Genomic DNA, 20,311 nt, shown 5'->3' with positions numbered 1-20,311 from the left:
CTTAGCACATCCTATGTGGTTTATTCATTCCATTGTTTTGTTATTATTTGCTATAAAATTAAATAATCCTAAACGATACAGAAAATACTCATAATAGCCTGTTAAGATATTTTAAGAGCTCTTTTTTTGATCTAGAAAATAAAATGCAAAGTTTTTAGCATAGCATTAAGATTTTAATAACATGCTTCTGGATACTTCTTTAGAATCATCCCTTATCTAATAGAAACACCCTCTGCTTCCCTATCACATGGAATTGTTTACCATTCCCTGAATCGGCCAAGCTGTCTTAACTTCTGTGCATGGCAGGGAATGTTGTCCCACCTCTGATCTGCTTGGATCACTAGTTCCTGTTCTTCCTTTAAGGAGTATGAGTTTTTCTTTCTCTAGGAAGCATCTCTTGAACACTTCTACCTTCACAACCCCACCCAGATCAAAAGTTGTGTGTGTACACATCTGTTTGCATACACACATACACAAATACTTTCTCCCTTTTACTGTGTTCCTAAGGAACACTTTAGAGTACACACTAACAGTAAACCACATAAAATATCATATGATCATTTTTATTATGTTCTTCCTCATTAGACTCTAAGTAGTTTTGATTCTGGTCATAAAAGATTTCTTCTTTTATCTCTAGCTACTAGCCAAAATTCAATATATTATAAATAAGCAATAAGTATTTGATGAGTTATTGAGTTAATGAGTATTTAATAACATGTTATTTTACAACCATTTAGTGGACATTTATTCTTAAAGGAAGAAGGATTTTTACATGTCTCTTAAAATTCAATTCTTACTCAGTTTTTTTCCATTTATGTCCTCGCTTTGAATCCAACTTCCAATCTACCATTTACTTTTACTAGAATTTTCATCATGTTTTTTGAAATTAGAATACAATTAGCACTAGTGACAGAAGGCTATAGAATTTCTGGTGCACTGATGTCAGACTTGAAATATTTGAAAACAGCAATAATAAGTTCACTGAAGTGCATTGAAGTATGCATTTGAAATGACTTTTTCTAAGTCAGGTTGAGACTTAAAAATCTACCAGATATACTAGAATGAGGAAGTAGTCCCTGAAGCATGAAAAGAAACAAAAATGAATAGAATGTCTTGAAGGGATGACCTTACATGGAACACTGGAGGAGAGAGCAGACTGTGAGAATAAGAGACCTCTATGAAATAACATGGAAAAAAATCTAAAATAGGAAAACAGAGTTGAGAGAGAAATAAAGGTTGGAAAAGGGCAAATCAAAGATCAAATTATAGTTGATAGGAAGAGAAAGAAAACAAAGGTTGAAATTTTGGGGAACACTAGAATTAAGTAAGGAACAGATGAAGAGGCAAGAATGAGAGTTTTAGGACTTCACATGGAAGTTTTAAAATGTGAGGAACTCATGAAAGTGCCATGTCCATGATGGTGGGGGTGGTTGATGAAGTTTGGTGATAATAGAGAGGACTGAAAGATTTTCAGTGAACTTGGCAATTGTAGAGTACTAGTAGCCAAATAGAGCAGTAGAGGGCATACCTACTTGCTGAACGATGGCTGGAGAGGGTCAAGAGGACAGAAGGAATCGATACTCAGCACCAGGGTAGTAGTGTGAGAGGCTGGGTTTCCTAGTGTGGGCCACTGTCAAGGGTCAGGGTAGATGAAGAGAGCAAGCAAGGCAGAAAAGCTGTGTCCAGAGGAGCACTGCTGTGAGTACAATTTGAGAGTGCCTAAAGGAAATAGCTAACAGAAACACTTGGAGGTAGAAGAAAGTAGATATGACTGTTGAATATGAAGATTCCAAAGAATGGAGAGGAAGAGGAAGTGAGAGAATTTAGTCTTGGAAAAGGTGAGAGAGTCCTTACTTTAGTAAGGAGGGAAAGCTTTGGGTTATATTTATGGGTGTAAAAAAGGATTTAATTTATTCATTTAATAAGCATCTCCTGAGATGTACAGATGGAAGTTTTAGTTCCAGCTTTCAAGGTGCTTCTAGTCTAGTTGGAGATGTGGTGACAGGAAGAATCAGTTTGTAATGCCAAGAGGTGGGTCTGTCAAGGGTGAGACAGGGTGGGTTGGAGGAAGTAGAACTGCAGTAGGAGAAGAGGGATTGTTCAAGACTGAAATTTCAGAAGTATTAAATTTAGGAAATACAAGTGAATATTTGCTACTGGAGTGGAATCTGCTAGAGTACCTTATTTAATTTTTTCTGGGATGCAAATCAAAAGCATCTGGAAGTGTTATTTTCACTTCTTGTTCCAACATCTCAAGGGCTACGAAAGCCTTGAGTGGAACCACATTCAATAGTTTATACACAATTGATCTGGACTGGGAGTCAGATGCAGGGTTCTAGTTATATGTTCATGGAAGTTCATTTCACAAGGTATAGGACCTCAGAATTCAATTCAGCAAAATGAAGGATCAGTCTTCATTTTCCCTGAGTGTGATTTGAGAATCACATACTGGTTGAATGGTGTCTCCTAAACATTCATGTTCACCCAGAATCTCAAAATGTGACCTTATTTGAAAGTAAGGTATTTGCAAACATCATTGGCTGAGATGAGCTCACAATTAGATTAGAGTGAGCCCTAAATTGAATGACTGGTGTCCTTATCAGAAGAGACCATGGAAAAAAGGCCACATGAAGACAGAAGTAGAGATTAAAGTGATGAAACTACAAACCAAAGAACACCAAGGATTGTCAGTAGTCACCAAGAGCTAGGAAGAGGGGCAAAGAATAATTCTTTCCTGAACCTTCAGGATCCCTTGACTTTAGTCTTTATGGAGCCATGCCACATCTGCTGAGTCAGATAGCCTGAGACTGGAGCCCTAGAATTCAAATTCTCAACATTACCCATGCATGGTTTTATGAAATTTTAAATGTGAAACCAGTATTGGGGGGCTTCTTGAGAGCTCTGACAGATCTGAAAGTCACCGTGACAGGTCTGGCAATATGGATGACATTCCCCTCTCCCATAATCGAGGTGTGACACTTGTCCTTCTGTGTAGATCACAGAGGATTTTATGAAAGTGAAAAAAATGACAAGATTATTTCCACAATACATGCTTCTAAACATTTTATGTGTTCAGTAAGCATTTTAAAGATAAAAACCTTAAGAGTTTTATTTTTCCAGAGAGGGATTTACCTCTGAGCAATTTGTCAGATAATGAGATTTCTACTCTTCTGTTTTCTCCCCTGTTATTTTCTCTATAGGATTCTTTCTTTCTCATTTTGTTTTGCCTTTTTTCTTCTCTGCCTTTCTTTGTCTCTGATCCACCCGGCATTTAAAGTCATATCTACTGTGTACATTGACTTCATAGTTGAGTATTCTTGATTCTGTAGGTCATGTGCAGAATGTTTCTAAAATTTAATCTTTAGGTCTTTTATCTACCCTTAGTGTATTTTTTTTCAGCTGACAGAGGTTAAGTAAGTGTAGTAGTTAGGGGCAAAACTCTACCATGCTGTCCAGGTTCAAATCTTAATGCTTACTAATTCCATAATTTTGGACAATTGACTGGAATTCTTTCTGCCTTAGTTTCTTCAAGTGTAAAATATGGATATTAAGAGGACCTGGTGTATCAGTCATCATGGATCAGTTATGCTGTAGTGACAGTTATCTCTATGAAATATTCCTGGTATGAAAGAGCAGAGATGTAATTCTCACATCCATCCAGGATATCCACATGGCTCTACCACAGTGAAGCCTCATGTCCTCCCTCTGTTATGAGTCCTGGCTGAAGAATTAGTCTCAATCTGTAACATCCTGGATTTGTGACAAAGGGAAAAGCAGAGCCATGTGAAGGTTCTTAAACTTTTTAAGTAGTCCAAGACATTTCTGTCACCTTGGCTGTGAAGCAAGTCACACAAAATGCCTGAAATAATGGTGTAGGAAATATCTTCCAGAAAGAAACTACCTATTAAGAAGAGGCTGGTAGGAAGGGACAGCAAATATTGTCAACAAAATCATGCAGTAAATCATGATGACTTTATGGAATCAATATAAGTAATAAACAAGTTAATATATGCAAAACACTCAGAACAGTGTCTAGGGAGCAAGGATCAGGAAGCACAATATAAATATTATCTGAGCATGCCAAGGACAGTGCTATTAAGAGTTGAGGAGGATACAGACTCACAGGTCCTGGTCTATGCCTTACATGTTCTATGTATTCCTACTTGAAAAATGTGAAGAATAAATGGAGATTTGCTGAGTCAAATGTTCAGATGGACTAAGTGCTACACCAGCAGGATATCTAGTGAGCACCTCTGTCCCTATTGTTCCCATGTAATTTGTTTTTTATACAGTAGACTGTAATCTTCTTGCGAAAAGTAGTGTATCTCCAGAACCTCACATAGTTCCCCTATAGTACCTTCTGAACGTTTTTTTGTGGTGCTGGGGATAAAATCAAGGGACTCACACTTACTAAGTATGTACTTTACCTCTTCTATATCCAGCCCATTCCTGAACTTTTAAATTAAATGCATCTTCTTTTATACAGCCTGGAATTTGGGTGGTGGTTTCACTCTCTTCAATAGGAATAGTTTCCATCTGTTTGATGCCCCTGTCTTCATCAGGAATTCAGCATGCAAGGATAAAGCAGTCACAGGCTGAAGTTCACCTCCATGCTGTGCTCAGACTCTTGCACAAAGACATAAAGCCAGCACATGGAAATTAGTCGTATTTGCAAGGAACTCATGGCCCCTCTGCTACACTTGAAGTCAGTTGCATCTACATCTTACTTAAAGGGGAGACAAATACATTTTAATTAAAATAATCTTGATTTAGTTTTGTTGATGCTCTGGTTTTACTGTTTTCCTCTCTGTGCTTGTCTTGCAAGTTCAATTTTAGTGGGCATTATAGAGATGTTATTTCTAGTGAGAAGGAGAGCTATAATTTCCCAAGTTTTCAAACTTACATACATATTATTTTAGGAAGGAAAAAGACTACCATTTTAGTGAACTGGGACCAAAATAGAATAATAGTTCTTCTAATGCAGCCTTCTGGATACCCCACTCGCATAAACCAAATGTTAAGAGAAGAAAAGGTTGGATCCAGGTGATAAGACCATTTCATATGGCAACTACCTGTGTTCACAGTGGGTGATCAGATAAGGTCATCAAATTCCTACGCCTTATTGGAGTTACCATTCCAAAGAGTAGGCAGCAAATAGCTCTCTTTTCCCATTCTTCCCTTAGATTTAGTGGTTTCTATTGTGCAAAGGAGATGCCACAAACATGGAAGTTGATCCGGAAATGCCATCTTCACAGAACTCTTTGTCTTGGGATGCTTTTTAAAAACCCCTCATTGAGAATGTAATAAATATTAATGGATATCGTGTGCCTAAAGGTACTTTGGGTGTAGAGATTATACCTTCGACTCCCACACCTGGATGAATTTTCTGTCTTGAATAGTACTAAGTTATTTAATAATGATGGGGACCTGACATCCTCAGACCTCCTCCATGACTCCTGTGGAGAGCTGTGTTATTGCCACCTGAGAACTATACTTCCTAACAAGCTGAGGAGCTGGTTGGTTTTTGGTAATTTACAACCATAACACCTCACTGTACACAGAGTGGTGATAACACTCCTCTGTGGACTTCACGAAATTCAGTTAGCTAGTACACAGGTTACTTCAGGAAACGTGGATTCTTGATTAATTTCACAATTTGAGGGCTTTGTGTCCTTGGGCAAGTCACTTAACCTCTCTGAATCTCATCCTAGGTAATTGATAGTATATGCCTCACTGGATTGTAAAAACACTTGAGTTACTGAGTGGGAAATGATTACTATATAAATTGTCTTAATTTGAGTTTTTATGAGAACAGAACCTAAGACTACTTGGGACAGGAATGTATTTGGGAGTGAACCTCAGAAGCAGGAGTGAACATGCAGTAGAAACAGAGTGAGTAGTGCCCTTTGTCAAGGTTCCTGCTGTGAGCACTGCCAAGGTGCGGGAGTTGGACGTGTTTCAGTGAGTGCTTCCCAGGAATGTCTGCCTAGAACACAGGAAGTAAGGGATACTTGTCCATTAGCACCTTCCCCATTTTGATAATCCCCTTTAGTGCATTATTGCCATACCATTACTCCTGGGTTGCTCCTTCATGCAGGCATGGCAGGCAGCCTATCTTCCGAGAAGCTCCATCGCCTAGTCCTGCTTAGGGTGAGGAACCATCAGACTGTGCCCGAGCTCAGTAACTACTGCAGTGTGTAAAATCTGAGGTTAACTGAGAGGCGGTGATGCCAGGCACTGAAAATGTCAGCTGCAAGTATACACACATGTGGTGATATTTTTAATCTCTTGTCTTCATTCCAATATACACATTTAACTTTTTTGGCATTATTAATAGATTCTTTATGCTAGACATGTACCCTCATTTTGCAAATATGTTAAAACAAAACCAGGTCCTAATATTCACTGACATCTCAGAAATAGATTTTCCTTTTCATATTTAGCAGTATTCCCTCATTTCCCCCCATGGCCTTTACATTTCTCCTAGACTAGACAGTCAGAGACTGAAACACGGAGAAGCTGTGCTACAAACACAGCACAATGGGGAGATTTTGCAGACAGATTGAGGTTAGTGTCCCATAACTATGATCTTGACAGGTTGATTTTCAAAGCCAGCTTATAATATATAATGTGATATTGTGTGCAAAGCAACTGGTACTTTCTTATACATGTGACTTTCAGTTCTCTATTAGTTTCCCAGAAATCTGCATTTTCTTATAGCCTGGAAAAAATACATGTAAAGGAAAATTAGCAACTTAATTTTTTTTATATCTGCTGCCTGGTGTATTTCAGATCCAAATTTGTTTAATTCACTCTACTGTCAACATGTAATGTGTAACTCTCTTCTGTGCCCCTTCCTTTTCTCCTTCCACATAAGTTTAATTTATTCGTTCATCTATTTCTATGTATTTACTTATTAATTCAATTATATATATTTATTACTATATTATATGTATTTATTAAAGTTTCCAGAATTATTCCATCTATCATTTCTAAAATACAGTGTTCAGCACTTTTCTGTTCCCCTTCCATCTTCTTCTTCATTTCTCAGCCAATCTACTTATCTACATGTTTATTTAATTTGTTCAGTTCTATATTTTCAAGAACTAATTTTTTTTCTAATCATAGAGCACCATCTTGTTGCAATGTTCTATGCTTAGTTGATGGAATTAGAAAGGTAACATGTCACCTTCAAGGGCATAGAAATGGATGCAAAAAGGATATATATATATATATACATATGCATATATGTATATGCAGTACAAGGGACAATGTGATAATTTACCAAGTAAAAGGAGAGCCGAACACTTTCATCTGGGAAGATCTAAGAAGGGATGGATGCAGATAGAAAGGTTATCAGAGTAATGAAGGGAGAGTAATGTAAAATGATTTTTGCCTTTCTTAAATTCCTATTTAAAACAAAATATTTTTGTAGTGAAAGTGATAGCAAGGTTTATTAGGAAAGGAATATATTTTTTAAAAACCAAAAGCAGGTCATTTAGGCTTTTCAGTTCATGATTGGAACCCCTGTTAGGATAAAGGGTCACTTGCCAAGGAAACAGACTTAAATTTGAAAGTTATAAGGGGTAGTAAAGGGGTAGGTTATAAGGCAAGTCCTAGCTAGAATCTCTTAGCTCAATCTCCTTTAGGTTCAAATCTTTGACTTTAGTGTTAACAAGAAGATTGCATAGTCAGAAAGACCATAGAGCATTTTAGCAGATTAATCATCAGAAAGTCTAATTTCTATGCATCATACCATGAAAACAGTGAGAAAGTTCTGTATAATGTAGTTTTTTTTTTTAATAAACAGGAGTAGAAACAATAACCATGAAAGAATCTGTCTGCCTGTCCTTGAGCAAATTGCATCTCTTGAAAGTGGCTTCATAGTGTTAGATTAGCATAAGAAATCCTGAGACTATAAAGGATCACCACTACTGAGCATGCTGCAAATTTATGGTTTAAAGTAGAGGTTTGGCAGTAGTAAATTGGGGGTAAGATTCTTTCTCTTTTGTACAGCCATTTATTCCTTTGAAAATCTCTCCCCAAATTCATTTCATTTCAAAATTGAGATGAAAGGATTCATTTTACACTTCCTATGGAAGTGGGGTGCCAATGTTTGCTTTGTGAATGTTAGGGGCACCCCTGCTACAGTCTAAGGCATGGGCTAGAGTGCATAACTGAAACCATGTGGGGAAAACAAAAGGAAGGAAGGAGGAAGGGAGGGAGATGGAGAGGAAGGGGAGGAGGGAGAGAGAGAGGAAGAGAGGAAAGAAGAAAGATAGCAGCACTCCTCCCCACCAATAGTCTTGCATCATTAATGGAGAGTGGTGGCCTAAGGCACAAATTAAAGCTGTACTAGGAAAACAGGGCACACAGTGAAACTAGATTCACATGTCTCAGCAGCAGGAAACTGCCAGGAGCTGATGTTAAGTGTGACCTGTGCTAGGTAGGAAAGATGCAATAATAGAAGCGAGCTCCCCTAGCTAACAAGATCAATGGCACCTCACTTTCTGGAATCTTTCCCTTATCATTTGAGTTAGCTTATATCTGCACAACTAAAACCTAGGAGTCAACAAATGATTTCTCTTTCCCTCTCCTACTCATATTCACCCCAAACCAGTTTCCATGTCCTATTGACCCTGCTTCTAAAATATATCCCAAGTCTCACCAGTTCTACTGCTCTCTTTCACCTCCTGCCTTTAACAACTTCCTAATAAATCTTATTTCCATTCTTGGCCTCTTTTGGTCCAATGTACCCATAAGAACAAGAGTGATTTTTAAAACTTAAATTTGGTCATTTGAGCTCCTTATTTAAAAACTTCCAAGAGCTTTAGGTTGTCTTTAGAATAGTATTCAGGTTATCTAGGGACTCAGAGGATCTAGCTCTGCCTACATCACCATCTTCTGTCCTGACAGTTTTCTGGGGCACATGCTCTAGTCATAATGGGTATCTTTTTGTTCCTCTGACAAGCCAAGCTTACTGTGGACTTCTGCTCTTGCTCTCTCCCTCCCCATGCCGTCAGTCATTGCATGGCTGGCTCCTATCAATATACTTCCTCTGAGAAGCATTCTCTGACCATCTCACTTAATAACAGCTCCCACCAAAGCAGGTACTGAGGGTGAGAATAGAGAAGTACCTTAGAGAGTCCTTTCTGGAACATTCTGTAAAGGAAATAGTCCTCTCCAATCCATTCCCAACTGCTTTTCATCAAGTTATCCTGTTGTGTTTTCCTCATAGAGCTCATAGACTGTCTAAAATTATGTCATCTTCCTTAATTTGTGTGTTGCCCTTCAGAATTTGTTGCCCCCTCAGTAGATTAGAAGACCTGTAAGATCAGGGATCCTTTCTGTCATGTTTATCTTCTTATCTTCAACACCCAGTGGCCATTTGTTAAATACATGAACATGGAGACCCTGTAACACACTGCCACTGTTGAGTAGTGGTGCACATTAGCCCTGGAAGAGCTGGCGACCAGTCCAAGGGAGCAGGTTAGGCTGGCCATAGCTGAACATGTTACACATGGTCAGTGCCATGATAGGTTTGCTTATTCAAGACTGATAAATATTGGCAATATTTTTTTAGTGAGTTTTAACTAAAAGATCACCACCAAGGTTCATGTGCTCAGGCTAAACAGCTAACTCACAACTGTCTTTATCACACTTCTTTTTGTTTGTTTTTATTTTGTTTTTTTTGTGACAGGTCTCATGATACAGCTCAGGCTCTCCTAGAACTCACTATGTGGCACAGGTTGGCCTTGAACTCATGATTCTCTTGCCTTAGCCTCCTAAGTGCTGGGATAACTGGTGTGTGTCACCACTCGAGCTTTGAGACTTCTTAATAAAAGACTTAAGGAAAGCTTCCTCTGTTTTCCAATGGGAAGTATCAGAGCTGTCTCTGAGACTTAAGGACTCCATTGAGAATAAAGTGATTAAATTAAGGTGTTTTGTCAAACTGCATCTAAAAATAATAAGATTTAAAATTGTTTTTCCAGTTAAAAATGCATGCTTTAAAAATGAGTTTATCCAAATAAGTTTATACCAACAAAACCAAACTGAACACTTCTTCAACCTCTTGGATTATGAACTCAAACAAAACAACCAGAACCTGTATGCAGAAAAGAAAACGCTTTTTTCCTGTTACCCTGTCCTCCTCCTCCTCCTTTAGTCTCGTTCCTTTTCTTCTTCATCCATGCTTTTACGTGCATAATCTGTTCTCTCTGGGGAGAATGCCTGAGGAAGCACACAGTGCTAGGGGTTAGTAGCGTGCTCATTACAGCGCAGCTAACCTAAGTGGAGGTGCTGGTGGAAACAAAGGTAAGTGTTCTCTATATATACTTTGTTTTTTTCCTTACATCTAAAATAATCAATCATTTGAGCATCTAGTTTCTGTATCATTTAGGCTCTTTCACTATGACCTAATGGGGTAAATTTCATATTTTTTGTGCATTGTAAAATTTTTAGGCTCATGTGCAACATGGTTCCCAAGGAAATCAAGTTACTTTTCCTGTCCCTTTTTGCACAAGTGGAAAGATGTTCAGATAAAACAAAGTGAACATAGCACAGTGGGTGTCCCCTCTGAGTGGGAGTCCACCTGAGCAAGAACATTTCCAAATGTTCCCAACCCACTTTTGGAAACAGCCCTTTGTTGAAAATGGAAGGACTTTCTATGCCTTGTGTATGAGCAAAACCATCTGGTTTAGCTGGTTTGGTCAGGTCATAGAAACAAATAAATGACAATAAAAAATGTGTATGGGGGTAACTTGTAATTTTGTTGGTTCTATTGCTCCTGGGGGGAATAACTAATTCATGTAGTATGAAAAGTCTGTTTTTTAAAAGCCTACATAGGTTAAAAACAATTAAAATCCAAAGTCTACTTTGCACAGGTGTGCCTTTAGCAATGCCCAAACAGACTCTCTGTCTGCCAGGAGAGGGAAGAATCTGCTAATATCTGAGTGTCATCTTCCTTCAAGCAATCGACAATAATTTTTCTCTTGAAGTGAGCTTTTCTTCTTGTGTTTTATTTTGATTTCATTATTAGTTCTAGCATCTTAAGAGAAATAGGACTCTCATAGGGCTAGTCTTAGGATAGTCAAGAATGCAATCTAGTGCATTATTTTATCCATGATTCCTTGCTCTCTATTCCCCAATCACCAGAGAATTAAGTCATCTTCCCTGAGACAAACAGACAGTGCTAAGTTAGCCAGGCTAGATGGAGCAGGTGTTTGGGTGTTATCACTCCAAGGATTCATGAAAGGGTCTTTGTTCTACAATAATGAAGAGTTCAAAACTCTACTCCTTCAAACTTGGGCATCCCAGAAATCTTCATCCATGATTTTGCTTTATCCCAGGCATGAGTGTCATTATTTGGGAAATAAAACTGAAAGAATGTCAGATCATTTATTTGGTTTCTCTGATTAAATCCAGCAGTGATGGCCTAAGCAGATATCGAAGATTTTCTTATGATTGATATTTATTACTTAAACTATAAAAGAAGAGAAAAACATCTATATATGATCCTAGTTATTAAAAAGAAAAAAATGCCCAAAATGTATGCTTTTGATTTTTTTTAAGGTTTTCACTAGTTCCATTTTAAATTTTAACTTTCTGTCTTTGTTAAGAATTCTTTGTATTCATTGTTTTATGGATGCTGCTTCACTGGCTTTTTGTTTGAATCTGCCAGAGGAGCTCTTCCCTTTACTAGATCTTTATTCTTTGAAATTCGTTTATGTGCTTCACCCTTCAGTTTGTGTCTGCATCTTGCATCACTTTTTTTGGTGGTACTGAGGTTTGAACTCATGCTTCATGCTTCATGCTTGCTAGGCAGGTACTCTATTGCTTGGGTCACACCCCTATCCCTTGCTTCACTTATGAATCTAATTTTATAGCTGGGCCATAGATTTGCTTTGCCCCTGCTCTCTGTTTGCCTAGATTTCCAGCTGAATTTAAAAATCATTTTTTCCCTTAATAGGATGGATTGACCTTTTGGCTCGATTAAGGATAAATACCATTAACTCTCCACTTCTGGAGGCTGTGAGTTTTGCAAAAGCTCACTGAGATTTATTCAATTATTGCTTGGAAATGAATATTGAATGAGATGGGCGTGAATCTTTTTTTCTACTCCTAGAGTAATGAGAATTCATGGTGTTGGAGGTATTAAACCACACTTAATGTTAGGCAATGAGCAGGGTTTTAAAAATAATTTTAGTGACAGGCCATCACATTTTAAAGCTTTAGAATGGGCAGTGAAATTTTTGTGTTCAAATCTGACCACCATGAGCACTTTTAGATACTGTAAGTGCTGAAAAGTTGTATGAGGTTATCATAATTTAGAACACATTGAGCTGAGACAAATCTTGTTTCAGAACTCAGCAGTTAATCTAATGCCCATGTAGCAATGTCCCTCCAAAAACTGTTTGTGCTTATCATTCTCCCTCTTATCTTGGCCCCAATCATAAAAATTCAGAGATGTGCAAAATAAAGTACCCAAGGAACAGATGCCAACTTACAGATGTTTTTAATAGCTTATATCTATAACAGTTCTGCCTCCATGGCCAATATTCTCCATGTCAGTCTTTGCTTTCTTTTCTGTTATTGAAGCATTTACATGTAGAATAAAGAGGAACAAAACATAAAAATAAGGCAGATTTGTTTGTTCTGAGAACATCTGTTCTTGTTATAAAGTATCCACAGTGCCCTTCTCAGTTGGCTGTTGCAAAGGCTACTGCTACATCAGTTAAGTTAAAAGAATGGGCAGTGCTCTCTGATGAGTAGAAATGTAGGGAAAATCGCCTTGTAATGTATAAATTTTAGATATTAAAGATAAACATGCTTATAATGTAAGAAAAGCTGAGATGGAATATAAAATGGTTTATTATAGAATTATGTTTTTTTCCTGAGATTCATCAAATAATTTCATGGGATCAATGCCCAGTTTGGTTTCCATTTGGGATGTGGATATATTCCGAAAAGAATTTAAATACAAACTCTTTGCTGTGTATAATGCAATTAAAATTATTTTCATGTAAAAATTCTGTTTATTTTTCAAAAGAATTTCCCCACTCTTTATTACCATAACTCTTCTAACCAGCATAAATAAGAATACTAATTACTTAAATTTAAAAAGTGCAATTTAAAATTATGTAGAGATTTCTATCCATGTGCTCCTATTTTTTCTTGTCTAAATAGTATATAATAGCTTCTTCCTACATATTTTTTTCTCCAACTCATCTTCAGGGATAAGACTTTCCTCCTATTGATTGACTAATTCATACTTGTTTAATCAGCATCTTTCTTCATGGGGTTAACTATCCACTTTGGAAGAGGAAGCTTGGTCTAAGTCCTCTAGTACTATGCAATATTCTTAGCCTTTAACCTTATCTCGTCAGTGATGACACACATTCTGAAGTAGCAGGACACTTTCTCTTTAGTAACTGGATTGTTTTAATGCCTCAGTGTCTGCCTGTCTTGATATCTTTTACCCCTGAATACTGTGACTCCTTGTGGTCCCTGTTTCTTCATACAATGTACTTGGATTTCACTTGAGCATCTTGAACATGGATCTCTTGAGTCAACTTCTTTGTTCTTTCACTTGGTGATACTTTCCATGAAAGATTCTTTTGACTTAAAAAGGACGAATTTTGGAATTTTACATTATTTCATGTTTTAGGGCTTTGGATCTTTTTGGAGTATGATGACCAATGAGATAAGTCTAGGGCCTCTCACATTCCCTTCAGGAGCATATTTACAATGAGGTTTAAACCTTGACATTATTTCTATTGTGATATTTACTATTGTGATTTCTATGGTCACTGAGTTCTGATAGGATCATGGGTTAGTGGAAATGTCAAATTAAGGAAGCAAATATTGTGGAATTCTTTTCTTACCTAATTGATGGATGTAATCTAAAAGTCAGACTGGTGTATTATGCCCAAATAACTAAATGATTCTTTCCAAATGTGATGAATTTCCTATTTCTTCAAGAAATTCATTTGAATTCTAAGACTTTGAGAAACAAATGACAGCTGGCTACTGATTCCTATAACTGTTCTCTTATTGCCATTGACATTTTAAGACTTCATGCCTATAAATAAAGGAAGGCACTTTCTTCCTCCTTTATAATTGTCCTTTGTGCTTGAATTGAGACTTCTGCTATTGGGTACTATTGTGTAGCATCCTATTGAATCATTGGATGTAGGAAGAACTTGGGACAGACACAACTCCTAGATGTTCCTGGGTCATGTGCACCAGTGTGGCTTTGACAACCCAGATATCATGAGCAGTCCTTTGAAAACTTATTTTAACTTTGGCACTTATCACCATCCATAGGCAAAGGACCTGAGACCCTGTATGCGGGGCAGAAGCTCAATGACAATGAGTGGCACACTGTTCGAGTGGTGCGGAGAGGAAAAAGCCTTAAGTTGACTGTCGACGATGATGTGGCTGAGGGTGAGTGCAACTGTGGTGAAATTTGTCTTTCTTTGCTCTCATTGTCTTCTCTGTCTTTCATTTGCAAAACCTTGTTTGCTTAATGGAATTCACAAACCATATTCTCTGTGGACAAACTCGGGCAAGGCTAAGAAAATAGTTTTCCTCTGTAATTTCATAGTCCCCTTTTATCAATCTGTATTACAGACTTATCCACTACTTTAATTATAATCTATGGTTCTCTTTCATTAGGCATAGAGTCTATATGAGAAGAATAGATATAGGGTTCTATAGATCCTTCTATTGTTCAATAATTCAAAAATCACTTATCAGTCATCTTCCATGTATTAGTTCCTTCCATCAGTGAGTGAATCACTATTTAGTAGAGAGCGACAGTTGACCTGAGAATTCAGAATATTACAGAGAAGCATAAATACTTAGAATAGCGAATGCCTCTTAGAAGGTGTTGAACAAAGAGTGGTTTCATTAATTATTCATTTATTTAATTGTTATTGACTGAGTACATACTGTGTACCAAGCACTGTTTTAGGAGGAATTAGAGATATGGTTATGTACTAATAAGCAAATCTTCTGCTGGGTAGAATTTACATTTAGGAAGGCAATGAGTAAATGAATCCATACCTATGTGAAGAAGCATGCAGAATCCCACACAACTCATAGGTATTTCTTGAGAGATTGTTATATATCAGCATTGTATAAGGATAGTGAAAAAAAGAAAAGAACCAGAGAAATTACCTGTTTCCTCAAACAGTGAATGATCTAGTAGATTACATAGGATCCTGATATTTAAATATAGTATAAGAATGTATCCTGAGGTTTTAATTGGGTGATTATAATTGACAATCAGAAGAGATAATAACAAGTAAGGATGAAGGAGTTAGGAATTAGGAAGAAGAAATAAAAGGAATACAAATTAGAAAGGAAGTTGTCAAACTCCCTATTTGCAGCTGATATGATCTTAAACCTAAAAGATGTGAAAAACTCCTAGACACCATAAACAGCTTCAGCAAAGTAGCAGGATACAAAAGCAATAGCCTTTCTGTACACCAACAATGAACAGATTGAGAAAAGATATAGAAAAATAATTCCATTTAAAGCAGCCTCAAAAAATGAAAATACCTAAGATAAGCTTAACAAGGGATGTGAAAGACCTCTACAAGGAAAACTATAAACCACTGAAGAAAGAAATTGAAGAAGACTGCAGATCTCTCATGCTTGTGGATTGGTAGAATCAACATAGTGAAAATGGTTATGTTACCAAAAGCAATCTATATGTTCAATGCAATTCCCATCAAAATCCCAATGATATTCATCACAGAGATTGAAAACTCAACCCTAAAGTTCATTTGGAAGCACAAAAGACTGGGATAGCCAAGGCAATAATGAGCAAAAAGCATCACTAGTGGTATCACAATACCCGACTTCAAACTGTACTACAGAGCCATAGCAATAAAAGCAGCATGGTATTGGCACAAAAACAGATATGAAAACCAGTAGAACAGAAGACCGAGATATGAATTCACGCAGCTATGCACACCTGATTTTTGACAAAGGCGCCAAAAACATATGATGGAGAAAAGACAGCCTCTTAAACAAGTGATGCCAGGAAAACTGGATATCTGCATGCAGAAAACTGAAACTACATCCATGTCTGTCACATTGTACAAATATCAACTCAAAGAGAATTAAGGACCTCAATATAAGCCCTAAAACTTTGAAGCTACTGCAAGAAAAAGCAGGGAATACACTGGAATTAACAGGCACAGGTAATGACTTCCTAAATAGAACTCAAATGGCTTAGCAACTAAGAGAAAGGATTGACAAATGGGACTACATGAAATTAAAGAGCTTTTACACAACAAAAGAAATGGTCACCAGATTGAGGAGGCTGCCCACAGAATGGGAGAAAATCTTTGCTAGCTATACATCTGACAAGGGATTGATAACCAGAATGTAGAGGGAACTCAAAAAAATAAACTCTCCAAAATTCAACGACCCAATGAAGACATGGGCAAAAAAAAACTGAACAGAGCTTTTTCAAAGGAAGAAGTCCAGATAGCTAAAGAACACGTGAAGAAATGCTCACCATCCCTGGCCATAAAGGAAATGCAACTTAAAACCACATTAAGATTCTACCTCACTTTTCTTAGAATGGGTATTATCAAGAACACAAACAACAAATGTTGGTGAGAATTTGGGGAAAAAGGAACCCTTATACACTGCTGGTGGGAATGTAAATTAGTACACCACTATGGAAAACAGTATGGAGCCCCCTCATAAACTAAAAATAGAATGGCTATATGACCTAGCAATTCCACTCCCCTGTAATATACCCAAAAGAAAATAAGTCAGGTTACAACAAAGGCACCTGTACACCCATGCCCATGTTTATTGCAGCACTATTCATAATAGCTAAGCTATAGAAACAGCCAAGGTGCCCCATTACTGATGGGTAGATTAAGAAAATGTGGTATTTATATACAATGGAATTTTATTCAGCTACAAAAAAGAAATTTTGTCATTTGCAGATAAATAGGTAGGGCTGAAGAACATCATCTTAAGTGAAGTTAGCAAGGTTCAGAAGGCCAAAGGCACATGTTTTCTTTCATATGTGGAATATACACCTAATACAAATATAGCAATATTATAAAAAACAGGGGGAGGTCACATATGAGAGGGGGAGGGTAAAAGAAGAAAGTTAAGAAGGTGAATATAGTTGATTCTATACAAGAACGAATATGGAATTTTTACACTGGTTGAAAGTACCATAAACAAAGAGACTAAGGTAGAAAGAAGAAAAATAGAGGAGATGAACCAAATTGGGCTATAATACATGTATACATGGAAGTACCACAAGGAAACTCCCTGTGTAGCTATCTTCAGTAAGCAAAAATGTCACTTTTTCTTTTTCTGTTTTTCTTTTAGAAAATCAGAGAACAGAAGGACGAAACAGGTCCTGCCTATGAGAAGGGGGAGGAGGTGGGAAAAGGAGGGTGAATATGGTGCAAATACTATGTAGACATATTTGTTAACAGAAAAATTGATACCTGTTGAAACCAATCCAGGAATGGAGGGGATAAAGGAGAATGGTGGAGAGGGTGAATTTAAATAGGACATATTTGATATAGTGTAAGAACTTTTGTAAATGCCTCAATATCCCCTTACCCAGCACAACAAAAAAAAAAAAAGGAAAGAAAGAAAAGAGCAAGTTGGGATGAAGGAATTAGGTGTGGTTTTGTGAAAGTAGATCTTCATCTGGAATTTCTGGCTGCTGTGTGTACAAGACAAAAGCCTTCAGTTAATAGTGACCAGTGATGTGACTGAGGCTGAGGTCTAAGGGGAGAGAAGGCAGGTTCAAGTACTATCTTAAAAGATGCCATGTCCAGCAAGTCTGCTCGCTAATATTACTGTATGCAGAGTGCAATTCTTGAGCATATGGGAAAAGAACACCCAGTGCAGAGCAGGATATTGTGTGGCACACTGCAGGCATCTGATCACAGCCCTGACATTAGTGCTGAAGGATGTTGGGAAAGTTGCTCACCATTCCTTCCCTGGCCTTGTCAAATGCAGTCAGTGGCCTCAGCCCTCTTCACAGTGTCTTCTGTGAACAAGGTCAGTCAGGAGCCCTGGAATTTAGCACAGTCATTGACACCAAATTGCTTTATGCCTTTGGGATAGATCTACTTAGACCTATTTTTCTCCATTTCCTTATTTTTAAATTTGAATTTCTGTTATTTCTAAGGCCCTTTTACTGTAAATGTTCTATAATTGGGGGTACTATATTTAATTTTATATTCATGAGTCTGAGCTTCTGTCGGTTTAGAATTAGAGATCATAGTGAAGTGTGTGTGTGCAGGAGTGTGAGTATGAGTGGTGTGTGTGTGTGAGTAGAGAAAGTCTGTGGATACAGGAGGAACATCTAACATATTTCCAGTCAACATTAGATAGTGTGTTACCTTTATCACATATCAGCTCCTTTAATCTTCTGTAATTCAACAGTCTTTCAAAAATAAATGTTCTTATTGTTATTTTTGTAGAAGGGGACCATGAAACTTAAGGTTGTATAATTAAACTTCAAATCTATGTCTGTGTGATTCTATAAAATCAAGCTGCTTGCTATCAATTGCTTCATAGTCCATCATAAGAAATGGTTTATCTTTAAGGACAGGAAAAGAATAATAAAATGGGTTAGGGTGAGGTGGGGAATGCATTTCAGGAAGTAGACTACAACATTCGTTCTCTCCCTTCCTAAAAAATAAAAGCAAACAGAGCCACGTTAACTCTCCAACACACTCCGATTCTACACAGACATAACTTAGTAGTGGGAGGTATGGTTACTTGTCTATGTGCCTAAAGGGCAATTTAGCTTCACGAAATGAATATAAAATATGCGATGTAAAAATTGTTACACTGTTTAGAACCCGCAGTCCATCTGTATTAATTATTCAAGAAATCCCCATGAGCTGTTAGTGCAGACAAGAGCCTGCAAAGGCTGTGCTATTGAGTTCCACATCTCTTGCTAATTCCTCTGGGTAAGTTCCAAGGGGATGAGCAATGTAGCATATTTTGAAAACAGCCACTGGATGGCACCACACTCCAATCTCTCATTTTCCTCTTCCGAAAGCAGTTATAAAGAGGGGCAGAACATAGGGTACTGTAATTCTCTCTCTCAATCATTAGTCTCTTATAGAACCTTTGGAATAAAAGCGATTATAGATTGTGCTTTCTGTTACCACTAATAATTAGAAAACAGGCCTACACCACTGAATGCCCAAGTCATCTAGTAATTTAATATTTGAAATTAATGAAACTCCTTCACTTTGAGCTGTACCCCCTGCTTCACTGCTGATGGAAGAAAGCAGTCATAAGTATAGAGAAATTTGGGAGAAGAAAAGAGTTATTTTGCTTGTGAGCTATAACCTCGGGTTGCTTTTTACAGTGATAAGGGGTTTGGGAATTTTAATTTTAGTTCACGGAAGTCATAAAATCAGGCAATGAAATTAAAATACACACACCCCAGTGGTGTCTTATTGGCTTATTTAGTAATCTTGTTCATGCTGTTTAAGGTCCTCCAGTGTGCCAAATTTCCAACTAGTTTGTAGAAATAATGCAAAGAATAGTTTAGACTCACAGGAAATCAAAAGCAAAGAAAGAAATATTCTTCAACCTGGTGTTTTCCTTTTATTATAGTATAATTGTATTCTTGGAAAAGTATTAAGTTCAGTTGACAGTTAATAAGGGTTGATTGATTGATTGTGCTGGATTTCTATGATTAAGACTAAATTAAAAGAATACTTCACTTGGTTTATGCTCCTCCAAATGGGGACCTAATGCTGCATGAGCCACTCATACACCCAGAAATTCTTGCTAGATTAAAAAATTCACCCTTCTTTTCACTACTTCTGTCCAAATTGGCTTCTCCCTCCTACACCCAAGCTGTAAAAAGAAGTCATTTTTCAAAGTTTCCATTAAAAACTTGTTCCTCCTGCTAATAAAAAGTTGATAAAATGGAATTGGGAAAAGTTAGGTCAAAAAATAAAAAAGAAGTTCTTTGTTGTAAGACTTATTAGGAGCCCTTAATAAGCTAATGTACATTGCTAATCATCAATTATTAAATAAGCACTACTTGCCAAATGTATTTGGCTCCAGAAACATTTTTTTAATAAAGCATTTTATAACACATGCTTTTGAAAAGTGCTGATGTCATGAAGAAAGGGGTTTGAGCATTGTGGTAAAATGTGAGTTTACTTTAGTGAGACTTCCCCCCCCCTTTATTGTTGTGACAGGTGGCACAGGTTGTGACAGGTGGCATTTACACAGGTTCTTACATTATTTTCTTAACTTCTCTCCCTGTGTCTGCGAGATG

The 20,311-nt window shown here is 37.2% G+C and overlaps 1 protein-coding gene across 31 annotated transcripts in view; it reads left to right on the top strand.

The window, feature by feature from the left end:
* Nrxn3 (neurexin 3) overlaps window positions 1-20,311 on the top strand; it is a 1,521,272-nt gene that overhangs the window by 708,289 nt on the left and 792,672 nt on the right. For all 31 annotated transcript variants that reach the window (XR_012446073.1, XR_012446074.1, XM_074067424.1 and 28 more), the window contains one exon: window positions 14,326-14,445. Coding sequence is in view for 29 of the 31 variants with exons in the window: in XM_074067424.1 (XP_073923525.1) it covers window positions 14,326-14,445 (120 nt within the window). In the remaining 2 variants the exon portion in view is untranslated. The remainder of the gene's footprint in view (window positions 1-14,325; window positions 14,446-20,311) is intronic.

Source organism: Castor canadensis, chromosome 3, assembly GCF_047511655.1.
Source record: "Castor canadensis chromosome 3, mCasCan1.hap1v2, whole genome shotgun sequence".
Taxonomy (NCBI): Eukaryota; Metazoa; Chordata; class Mammalia; order Rodentia; family Castoridae; genus Castor; species Castor canadensis.
Note: the sequence above shows the minus strand (reverse complement) of the source record. Positions and strands in the feature narration are given on the sequence as shown.